The 12,372-nt window shown below is 38.9% G+C and overlaps 1 protein-coding gene across 2 annotated transcripts in view; it reads left to right on the plus strand.

Moving 5' to 3' along the window:
• SULF2 (sulfatase 2) overlaps positions 1 to 12,352 on the plus strand; it is a 154,316-nt gene extending 141,964 nt beyond the window's left edge. For both annotated transcript variants that reach the window (XM_068416231.1, XM_068416230.1), the window contains exons 14-22: positions 1,272 to 1,368; positions 3,135 to 3,229; positions 5,799 to 5,858; positions 6,307 to 6,476; positions 6,966 to 7,108; positions 7,328 to 7,451; positions 8,770 to 8,800; positions 9,094 to 9,150; positions 10,212 to 12,352. In XM_068416231.1, coding sequence (XP_068272332.1) covers positions 1,272 to 1,368; positions 3,135 to 3,229; positions 5,799 to 5,858; positions 6,307 to 6,476; positions 6,966 to 7,108; positions 7,328 to 7,451; positions 8,770 to 8,800; positions 9,094 to 9,150; positions 10,212 to 10,242 — 808 coding nt within the window. In that variant the 3' untranslated portion in view covers positions 10,243 to 12,352. The remainder of the gene's footprint in view (positions 1 to 1,271; positions 1,369 to 3,134; positions 3,230 to 5,798; positions 5,859 to 6,306; positions 6,477 to 6,965; positions 7,109 to 7,327; positions 7,452 to 8,769; positions 8,801 to 9,093; positions 9,151 to 10,211) is intronic.
• The last annotated feature ends 20 nt before the right edge of the window (positions 12,353 to 12,372 follow it).

A 12,372-nucleotide genomic window follows, 5' to 3' on the forward strand; every position in this document is an offset into this window, starting at 1 on the left:
CATATTGAGAGAGAGGTGAGGGAATTGTCTGGCCACTCTACTAGCTAAAAGTCTGTTCCTCAGTGTGCAAGTCTAGGGGCTGATGATGTATTGTCAACTGTACTTAATTAGTTTAGTCACCATTTCCACTTGTAAATTATCAGGAAATACACCAATCATTATTGATTACATGTATTAAATTGTTTAATGACTAGCTCATGTAAACATGCATGAGTCAGCTGCTGTTTTCCATTGACTTCTGTTTACAGGGTTAGAGAGTCGCTAATACACGGAAATGTAGCTAGGCTGACATCAGAGAATTGTGCCCTCTTACCCCAGCTCTCGTGAATGTTCAGGATCCATAAATCACTATTTGTGCTTTTCTTCTGGAACAAGTTAAATTGATTTTTTGCTGCTTTAATGGGTGAATCCCAAATCCATACAAGGAACTGTCAGGAAGGTTGTGCATAATTCATGGGAGTCCCCAGGAACACTCGCAGAAAAGAAGGCAGTGGGACAACGTGCATGAGGTGGTTAAAAGAAAATAAAGGAGAATTGAAAATACTCAGCTTTAATTTAAACAAGCATTCAAAAATGACTACTTGGTATTTGTTGACCCCCTAATAAACTCCTCTGTCAAGCAGGCTTTTGTTTGTTTGTTTGTTTTTCAAAGAATTGTAAAACCTGGATTGCATTAGAAGTTGGTGCACTTAATATTGTTAGAGAGTATTTTGCCTTTGAAGTCAGGGAGATATCTTTGAAAAATTTCATCTCTTTTTTAGAAAACAGCAAAATTTCTTTGTTCCTTTTTTTTTTTCCCCACTTTTCTTTATGGTGTAGTAATACAGTTTATAAAGAAGTACTTTATCCTTGCCCCTACCCCTCTATCACTTAGTTATGCATTGGGAAATTGCTTCTGAGTAATGCTTTTTGTGCTTGTTAGTTAGTAGAGATTATTTATGTAGACAGCCTAATGAATAAGCAAGAACTCTGTGCAGTACAATTTACATATAGAAATTAAGCAGTGAACAGGTTCTGCTTGACAGGAATATTCTCCTTGAATTTTTCTACTTCTGAAAAATTTCCATGGCAACTCAACCCCAGACTTCTTTCCTGGCTCGTGGCACACTCTTCTTCTCTTGAATGAAGACTGGGTTTTTTTTGAATTCTGCATGTCATTTCCAGTCTGGCTTCTCATCTGTCCTGGAGTTGTGTTATTAAAACCAGCTGTTTGCATTGCTCTGTGTGTGTGTATCCACTATAACAAACGCTGTTTGCTTTCTCATCCCAAGGTGCTACATCCTGGAGAATGATACCGTTCAGTGTGACACAGATCTGTACAGATCACTGCAAGCTTGGAAGGACCATAAACTTCATATTGACCACGAGGTCAGTGATGTTCCCAGCCGTGCATTTCCAGTGTGTGTTTTTCACGTGGTTTTCTGTGCGCTGATAGGATCGCGCTGACTGTGTTTGTGTCTGTCTGCCTCTGGGTATCTGTATCCCTCCCTGGAACCTTTTGAACTTGCTGGCTTATTTCTGAATAGATATTCAGAGATAATTAAGTTATTACAAGTTTGTGAAGACTAGTTGCTGAGTGGAGAGCTGCAACTGAAGTGACAGCTGAGAAATGTCATAGGCCTTGTGAGATAAATGAGAGACTTGTAAGTGTCCCTATCCTGGGAAAAATTTCATCTGGATCTTTTTCACATCTTATTAGTCCTGCTCCCCACTGTATCTCTCAAAAAGAGGCCTTCAACTGTCAAACATAAGCCCAAGAAAAAGTGAGCTTCATTAGTTTCAGTGCTTCTAGCATTATTTATTTTGCTTGCTTGTGTTTAACCCTTGCACTTTGGAATTGAATTCATTTTCCTTAGGCTTGTGGGTATGAAGAACCTGGAGATAATTCACCCTGTGTAATTTGCCTATAAATAATTCACCCTGTGTAATTTGCCTATAAAACTTAATCTGACATTTTTATCACTAATATTGAAGAATGTAAGCTCAAACCCTTCACACGTGTTGCATATGAAAGAGGCAGTCTTCTAAGGACCCAATAATGGTGGAACAAATGCCAAAGAGAAGCATAAAGAAAGCACCTCCTGTAATCTCTCACCAAATTACGTGAATTCACAGCACAGTCCTACGTAAGAACTTGTTGGCCGCCTTTTATAGTAGATTGACATGTCGTGAGGCAGATAGATACTGAAAAACTTACCAGCTCTGCTAGGATTAAAAAAAGGGCAATTTCAATATCACCATACTCTTCTAATTCTTTTTTTTTCAGCAAATGTAGGCTACATGGAGTGCCAAAGAAGATGAGAGCTCGCTTCTGTCCTGTTGTGTTTCTGATTTAGGGTCACAGGACTGGATTCCTTGTGTATTTTTCTCGAATACTGTCCTGTCTATGCTTCAGCAGCAATGTCCTTCCACTAGACTTATGGTCACTGATGTCTAATGGTAGTTTTGCAGTGACTTTGTTGTTCACACTGAATTACTTTGTTTTTTCTGCTGTGTAAAGAACCAAGGTAGAAGCCTGTAATACCCATCTGAGTGGAAATGGGCCACACTGTGTGTGAGCTGGACTGAACAAAAGCAGCTTCATTTGCTGAAAAAAAATGTAGGCAGTTAAAAATAAACCATGTGGGTGGCACAATTAACTGCTAATCCATATCCCATGTGGCCAGACGTTGCTAAAGACTGCCATGCAAAATGATGGAGCCTTGCTGCTTTTCTTCTTCAGAAGCTCTGAAGAGGGACTTCAGAGCTCTCCCTCCCCGTCCCCTTCTCAGGTTCATAACAGGCTGAAATTCAAGGGCTTAGTTTTCCTTTGAGTAACCTTTCTCCCCTTGCAAACGTGCTGTAGAGCACAAGAGGAAAAAAATCACAGTGGCACCAGGAGTGGTTGTCTACCTGAGGCTGTGCCTTCCCATTCCCCCAGTGCCATGTTCCACTTTCACGTTCACTGATCAGAGCGGGCAAACTACCAGTGACGTTTCCTCCTGCTGTAGTTTCCTTTTGGAAAGGGAGATAACCTGAAAATGCTTCTTAGTGGCGGGAGTCATGGGTTTGGTGACAATAGAATGGGTTTGAGAAGGTTAGAATAAGACTAAATCATGGTGTATTTTTTTAACCCATATCTTTCCTTTTTTTAGATTGAAACTTTGCAAAATAAAATAAAAAACCTGAGGGAGGTGAGAGGTCATCTGAAGAAGAAGCGACCTGAAGAGTGTGATTGTAACAAGATAAGGTATTCCTTGTGTACTTCAGCATAATTATTTGTAGTATGCAACTGTAGCTGATTTACGTCTTCGCAGGAGAGATCAGAATCTGTTTTGTGAAGTGGTTGCCTACTTACTATACTCTTGTATAACGCTTTCTGGGGGGGTTGGACTGCTGCAGGAGTACAAGGCCCACCTTCTGCCAGGCAGGAGTTTAATTGCCTCTGTGTCAAGTAGTGATGATGTAACAGGACGTGTAACCGTGGCTTGTAAACCAGTTAGTTATGCTCTTGTAGTGAAGATGCTGCTATTAGATACCAGAAATTAATACTTTAGGCTGTAGGCTTTTTTCTGAAAACTTGCTTTCCACAAGGTCAAATTGTCAATATGGTGCAGTGTTCCACAAATCGGTTTTAAAAAAAAAAATAGTGTGTAAAGCATATGGAATAATAGGGCGGGGAGATGAGAGAATTTCTTCCCATTCAATTTTTTCAAGTCTGGATGTATTATCTCCTAGGATGCAGTCACTGAAATATATAGCAGCTATGCCACGTGGGAGAAGCAGGAATTTAACAGTTGGTGCAGAGTAACTGTATTTTTGTAACCACCACTGACTTAGTGCACAAGATCTTTTTTTCCCTAGTGCAGATGATTTGTGAATTTTAAGTGCAACAGGCACTACTAAAATAGTGATTGTGCATTAAGATTTCTGCAGAGTTGGTTTCTTATATAGCCAAATATTTGCAAAATGGCTGAAAGACCAGCCCATGGAAAAAAGGTTCAAGCAAGACGGGGAGCAAGCAAGCTCTTGCTCTGCAAATAAGCACAACAAAATCTTTCAAAATCAAATGTTAATTCAAACAGAATTTGCCCCTGAGAAAGCTGTTCAGAAAGGAACCAGGAGCAGCTGCTACTGATCATAGTGATCACAGAGCAATCTCTGAGGCTGCTGTGAGCCAGCTGTCACCAGCCACAGTGGCAGTAGCGGTACAAGTATGATGAAAAAAGCTGTACTTGAATGTACTCAAACCCTCAAAGTAGCCATGCTACTATCTGTGGCTAAAGCAGCTTTAACTAAGTAGCCTCTGTGAGAGGTACGGATGGTACTTCTCTGCCTCATTGGTGTAACAGAATGAATTTTGGAGCATAACGCTTAAATCCTTGGAGGTGCGACATGCCCTAGTTTACAGGCAGGAGGTACATAGTCATGGGGGCCCATGTGGATTCTGCAACACAGCTCCAGCAACAGATGGCTAAAATAAGGAGAACAGCAATTTCTTGGGTTATGCCAACCCATAGATGGAACACATGGCAAAAAGCATTTAAAATGAAATCAGTATAATTCTAAATGGTAAATCCCAAAAAAGTTCATATTGTCATACAAGCCACTGCTTTAAAAACTGATGTTAACAACTGAGTTTATTTAATATATACTGTAAAGATGAAGTTTTTTTTATAGTGAATGTTTTATAGTAAATGTAAAGAATGTTACATTTTTCAGGCCCAATATAGCAAGCACTTACATTTGTGCATAGCATTATTGAGATGAATAATCCCACTGAAATCAATGAAGTTAATCATCTGAGTTATATATATGTTTAAATGTTTGCAGAATTGCATTGAATTAGGATCTAGCATTTAGGATTAGTTAGTGAAATACCCCATGCCTGTGCAAGATAAAAAAAATTGACTGAAGATGGATAGTTCTTTAATAATCTTATTTTGTTCATTTGCTATAGGGATTAAATTTATTAAAGCTCCCAGTAGCATTAATAACTTAAAGGATTTGTTTTGTTTTGAAGGGAATTTTAGTCTGACAACTAACTGTATTCTGATGTACTGTTTAGAAAATAACAGTTATTGAACCTTAGTTTGTCTTTGCTGATTTGTGTGGAGGTATAGTGAACTTTATCAGTCAGAAAATGTTGCCATTAACTAAGGCTGTTTTGTCTTTTTTTAACTTTGCAAACTACACAGAAAGGAAATTTCCGCAAAATCTTGTAAGAGTTTCTGGAGACAGATCCAAAACAGTAGAACGTGTATATCTGCTTACACCTGCCGTATTAGACACTGCTGGTGCTGGGGACAGTTCCATGCATCTTGTTAACATTTTCCTGGAACTTCTAGCTAGTAATAATGGAGGGGAAAAAAAAACCAACCACCCTAAAAAATCCAACCCTACAAAATAGGGTATATGCTTATCATCTGAACAAATTAGTGAATATTCAGTTGAAGAAACATTGTAAATGAATTATAAAGTCTATTGATTTTATCTGCCCTGTGTAGGGAAACAAGAACCAATGACAGCCAGCATTGAAAACTCTAGCTGGAATAATCTGTGGCTGCGTATTGCAGTACAGTGTTAGAGCACCAGCTGTCACTGTGCACAAGTGAGCTAAGGAAAGACAGAGGCACAACAAGGCTCGGAAGCGCCTGACCCAGCCTAGCGAGGCTGCTTTGTGTTCACCGCAAACATGAATAAATTGAAGAGAGAAGTGACACTGGATTAAATCTGCTTCAAATCCAGTATGGAAGTGTGGTATGAACTGGAGCAATTGTCTTTCTGTTGTTCATCAACAATGCTTTTTTATTTTCCAGTTACCATTCCAAACACAAAAGCAAACTGAGGCACAAGGGATCTAGTCTTCATCCTTTCAAGTAAGTAAAGGTCTGTTCCTTTGAAAGAGGAAATGCAAAGACGTTAACATTTGGTCCACACCAGTTACAAACTAAGCAAGAATAGTAGCATTTAATTTATCCTGTATTAAAAAGAATAAACACACAGATACCTGGGCAAGGAACAAAGCCCATGTTGAAATGCTTGTAAATTTGAGATAAGGTTCCTGGAAGGTTCCTGGTTTGGGGAATGTCACATCACAGACTGCAGGCAAGCCTATAAGCCCCTTCGGCTTCATTGGTTTTTTTCAGTTGCAAAAATTACTTGCAAAGAGTTATATCCAGAGATATTTGGAAGAGAAGCCATTTAATTAAAAAATACCAGTTATTTCTTTCCCTCAAAGCAGCTTATTTTATTAGCTGCTTCATTTTTTTTAGGTGTGTTGAAGTATAACAGAGTCTGCATGACCCTAATGTTTCATGTGTGCAGGAAAGCCCTACAGGAGAAGGACAGGCTGTGGCTGCTTCGAGAGCAAAGGAGGAAGAAGAAACTGCGCAAACTGCTTAAGAGAATAAAAAATAATGACACATGCAGCATGCCTGGTCTGACCTGCTTCACCCATGACAACCAACACTGGCAAACTGCTCCCCTGTGGACATGTAAGGATACTTTCAACTAAGTAATAGGTAGGCGGGTACGGGCTAGGCTGGGCAAGGATGCTGGGTTACTAGAAGTTACCAGTATCGTTAGTTCTGTAGCCACGGCTACGCAGCCTTCCTCCTGCTAAATAATCTCTGTTTCAGTGTTGGCATTACCCTTGCAAAAAAAGGCAAGGGAGTTAAAACCAAAACCAACTGCAAATAAAAACCCTACAGATATTGTGTACAGTACAATTCGGTGTAGTATCTCACCATCTGGAACAGACAGGGAAAGCAACAAGCTACATCTTGGCTAAAGTCAGCCATGTCACGTGGGTTAGGTGTGCAGAGGACAAGCAGCTGATCCTGGAAGGTGTTCTCTGCTTTAGAGCTCAGGAGCCACAGAGAGTAACTGTCTATGAATAAAGTAACACCATAACCATAAAGTAATAAACAGTGCCTAAAGACAGCAATGTGTAGCTTATGTCTTTATAACTCTTCCCTTTGCAGTGGGCCCTTTCTGTGCCTGTACCAGTGCCAACAACAACACATACTGGTGTTTGAGGACAATCAACGAGACCCACAACTTCCTGTTTTGTGAATTTGCTACTGGATTTTTGGAGTATTTTGATCTCAACACCGATCCATATCAGGTACCTGATCATAGAACAGCTCTAGAAATACATTGTTGTTCCTTAGCAATGATAAATTGAACTGGCGCAGTACTGGTGCAGGATGTAGGTAAGGCCTAAATCATTAAACGTAGTATGATTTGGCTTCTTTCCCATTACAGATAAACCACGTGTATTCCATATATGAAAGTTACCAAACTACAAAGCAATAATTACTAACAAGAACCCTGTTTATTGCAGCTAATTAATGCAGTGAATACACTAGATACAGATGTTCTCAATCAACTGCACGTCCAGCTCATGGAACTAAGAAGCTGCAAAGGGTATAAACAGTGCAATCCAAGAACTAGGAACATGGACCTGGGTAAGTGCCTCTCCTCTGACACTCAAACACTCCCCAAAGGAAATGGAGCTCTTACTTATCATTACAAAACCCGTATCAGTCAAAAGGATTTTAGTATTTGTTGACACTAGTAATGACTGCTGAGGCTGATGGCTGCATGCTCAAATTTTTGTATTTGTTCAATTTGTATTATGTAATGTTTCCTAAATGAAGAATGATACTTTAATAGTATAGTGAGGAGTATTGCTAAGATGTACGGGAAGGAGAGGATGAGGAAGGAACAAAGCTGATGAAAGAGGGAAAGGAGACCCTAATAGCCACTTCTGTGTCCATAGACTTGTAGGACAATTCAAGTTGGAAGGGACTTGTGGAGTTCATCTAGTCAAAACCAGGTTACTCAGGGCTTTATCCAGTCCCATCTTGAAAACCTCCCAGGACAGAGACTGCACAACTTCTCAGGGCAACTGGTTTGGCAGTTGAGTTTCAGCATTCCAACAGGCACAATTTTTAGAAACGCTGCTTTTAGAGACAGTGTAGTCCATGCAGCCTTGTGGTAAACTGGCTTAAAAATAACTTTTAACTTCAAAAAGGATGCTAGTGCTTAAGCTGAGCAGTTTTCCCCCTGCCTGTGTTACAGCAAGGTCGTTGTGAAATAACAGCACATCTAAGAAGGGCAGCATTATGTTACCAAAAGATGTGCTCTTGTAACTATGGATTTAAATTCCAAAAAGCAAAATGGGCCTTTACTCTTGTTCTAGGTTAGTTTCAGCCTTTCCTATCCCTTAAATTTTCTCTGGGTCTACTCAATGGATCTGGTTTTTATGTTTAATTTCGATAGCAAACCAAAAGGTAGCGTTACTTGTGTTTCTTCTTTTTAAATTGCATTTCTTATACTCCTTAGTACAATTAAGTTGATGTAAGGAACACTATTTAAAAAAAAAATCAAAGCCTTTAGAGCTTGAAGACCCCCATCCCAAAAATACTGTTCTCTACCTGAGTCCACCAAAGCCCAGAATGTTATTTCAGGTCTTATTTAGTACATGCACCACATAGAGTTGTACATTTTGAAATCAACATGTTTTGCCATTTAAATACACCACTGAAGGACACTTACAGAAAAGGTTCAAAGACATCTATCCCCCTTTACAACCTATTTTACCTAGAATAAGGGATTAAGTATGAAAATAACAGCTCCAGATAGCATGTATGGAAATATTTATCATGGCTATACACGTTAATCTGTCAATATTCTTAGGTCTTTTTTTAAATCGTGCCTTACCTGATACCTTAATCTGTTGCAGGCAATGGTTAGTAACATTGTTAATTTTTCTTCATCTAGGACTTAAAGATGGAAGCTACGAGCAGTACAGGTACATTTTAAAAATAGTTAAATTATTAAGAATCTTAAGTACTACCTTCGTGCTAAAGGCGTTAGTGTGGGATGGGGAACCACGTGGACAGACACTGCCTGGAATGGCATTTGCAGGATCTTTCTACCCCAGTTACTTTGAAACACTGGAGCTATTTCTGTTTCAATGTTACAGCATGTTCTAATCTTTGTAGTCAAAATTCAGGCTAAACTCTTCCTCATCTTTCAGACTGTAGTGCTGGTGCTTTTCTTGGTGATGGTTAATTTTTTCTCATTTTGCTGCTTGAAAATTAGGCAGTTTCAGCGTCGAAAGTGGCCAGATGTGAAGAGACCATCATCTGCCAAGTCACTGTGAGTTGGGAGCAGTTCACAAAAAGCATTAGCTTTTACTTACCTTTTTCCCTCCCTTCTCTTTTTGCATGCAGCACGTTTTTTAACATCATCATCTATTCTCATGGAATGCTTAAGTGGGAATTCCTCTAAATTAGACAAGAAATGTGATACTGCCATCATTACAGGGAACTACTGCTGTACAAAACCTCTTGGTACATGTTTTCTGGGAATCTAGGAGCATTAAGGTCAAAGCAATTTCAACCCTGAGCAAAGGTGGATGCTCAGTTGAAGAAACCAATTATGGTTAACTGCCATTAACAATTAGAGACCATTATATTGGTTTTGTCTAAATTTAAACTTGTAGCAGCTACCTAGTGGTCTCTCACACCATCCAGAAAGATCAAAACTGGGATTTCTCAGAGTAGAAAGAGTATCCTGTATTGTCTTGCTATTTATCCCACCACAGCCTCGTGTGTTGTGAGCAACAAAAGCAAGTTAGAACCACAAGGCACATCTGTACATGTTGTTTTATTCTGACATTATACTAAAATCTAAGATTGCTTTTTGCTTACTTTATTGCCCTTTAAAATTTGAAGATGATATTCAGTTCTCAACTTGCCAGAGCCCAAAGGTGAGATGCAAATTTAAAGACATGAAAAATAAGTTACCTTTGCCATGCCAGTTACTGTCTCTGTATCTCCCCTTAAACAGAGGGTTGAGACTTCAGTTCATTAAAAATCATAAGGTGCTTTCAAACTGTGCGGTGAAAAAAATACGTACAAGTACCTTAACAGGCACAGTCTCACGTTCTCAACTCGCCCAAGAGGATTTGCTCGTTTAATGGTAATTAATATTTGACTGGCTTTGGAACCAAAATGAAGCTAGAATTAATAAGCCCCAAGTTTTGTACAGGTTAAGTTTCAAACGTAGTTGATTGTATCTGTGATACACCTGCTATGTTTTATAGGTGATCCACAGTGTTTAGATTGTTTTTTCCTGCATGGAACCATTAAAAATATATTTCTAACTACTTCCTGCTAGAATGTTATACACTAAATCGTGTTTGTTTTATTTTAAAGAGGACAACTGTGGGAAGGATGGGAGGGGTAACCTCCCCCAACTGCTGCACCTCCATGAGGATACAACCTGGCCTGAACTTGAATCCATGTACAGACTAAATGAAAACATGTATGACTTCAGAAAGAATTATAATGTTAGCCTGGAGGACTGGAGAAACTTTGAGGCTGAAATAGATAGAATGTTTGCACTGGGGAGTGACTTAAATAAATAGATGCAGTGAAATGATGGGAAATGCTGTCAGAAATACAGGTCTCTGAAATCCACTATTGTACCTGCTTTTTGCTTTGGATTATACCTCACCTGCTTCACAAGGCGTTTTACGTCAAGAAGACACCACTAACACTGCTCCAGGAACTGACAGAAGAGGAAATACAGCCGCATCCCAAAGAGGATTGCCATCCCAGGGGCAAGGTGTGCACAAAGACACCCAAAGTAAACTTAAAACATTTTTCAGTTCAACTCTATCTTCAGTTGTCATGAGAAAAACTTCAAAGCCAAGTGTAACTCTAAAGCAAGATTTAGAAAACATGGACAATTTTGCTTCTAACTGGGGTAAAGGTAATGGTGGAAAAGAATTTTTAAGGGATTCAGGAATTGAAGCGAGCAGCATTGAATATTCTCAACACCACGATATTTCTCAAATTTCCTCTGAGGATGTTTTAGTTTCATGTCTACTTGTCCATCCTCTTGACACCTCCAGGAAAATTGGAGGACGCCAGATTTTTGGAGGGGTTGTGTAAATATTGATCGATATACTGTTTGAAAATAAATTCCTTCAGGTTGTGAAGAATTTTGTTAATAAAAAGAGTGGAATGCCCACACACCACTTCTCAAAATGTTACTTCATGTTGCATAGTACATTTCAGAATTTATCCATTTTTAAAAGTACTGAAAAATTTCAGTAAATGTACATTGTAAATTTTAATGAAATCAGATTTGTATGAAGTTTTTTTTATGTGGTAATATTATATTGTATGTTCAAAACCAAAACAATTCCTTTGAGAAAGGCAGCATTTGCTTAGTGATGTACCTTTCACATTTCTTTTTACAAAAGGCAGCTCCAAGATGTTCAATACTTGTAGCCAATAAAGACTAATCTAGTTATAGTTCAGTCTACAAAAAAGTAAATGTTCTGAATTACAATTACTGTTTAAAGCCTTTTAAAGGGAAAAAAACCCCATCATTTTACCAAGGAAGCACAGTGTACAGAGTGAGTATTTTCATAAAAACATTATTAAAATGTGTTTTAGTACAGGCACTAGCGGTGATATTTGTATTTATAATTTCTGTCACGTTAATCTGCTACCTGTTTTAAAGGCACGTGCAGGAGGGAGCTCATGTGACAGACTCGACCAACTGTGGCCTTCACTCTTAAAGAGGTACCTTTTTCTTCAAAACATGAACGTAATTTGCACTTGTAGAAACACAGTGTAAAACCACATCGCGGCAATGGTTTTGATACCCTTCCTGGTTTTGCACATTAGGCAATTCAAGTGGAATTACTTCACAAGGGATATAAGATGTCTGGTACCACACCCCCTACTCAAAAAATATACTTGAATTTAGGAACTGAGAAAAGAAAATGCTCAAAAAGTGGCAGTGGGGGCTGTCATTGTATGTGCTGTATAGTAAAACTAGGCTTCAGCTTGTATTTGTGTCACAAGTGAATAAGCCAAACACACTTCCCATAATTTTCTTGCAAGTTTTTTTTTTAATTATGGAAGTAATATATGATTGTCTGCCTTAATCTAGCTATATAGATTTTGTTTATAACCTGTGACAAGATTTTGTGGATTATCAGAAACATCTGCTAGATGTCCTGGATCAATACAAATAAGTAAAAAATACTGACTTTAAACTCACCAATAGGAACATATTTTTGCTGCTTTCCAGAGAAAAGTGTTAGCTGTCTGCCATTCCCAGTGAGTTTGCAGGAAGAATACTAGGTTAGATTAAAAAAAATTTGCACTTACCTTTTTTTGTGTTCAGCCTACAGTCTTGGACAAGATGAGGGCGTGACTGTCAAAATCCTGCCTGGCTCGTGCTCCCGCTCCTGTCACGTGCCAGTCAGCAGCCTGAAAAGTTACCATGTCTCTTTATACCCAGTAGTGAGCTGTGGGACTTGTATGTGACACAAGAAGCAGCTGGTACTTTATGAAA

Source organism: Nyctibius grandis, chromosome 19 (genome assembly GCF_013368605.1).
Source record: "Nyctibius grandis isolate bNycGra1 chromosome 19, bNycGra1.pri, whole genome shotgun sequence".
Classification (NCBI taxonomy): Eukaryota; Metazoa; Chordata; class Aves; order Nyctibiiformes; family Nyctibiidae; genus Nyctibius; species Nyctibius grandis.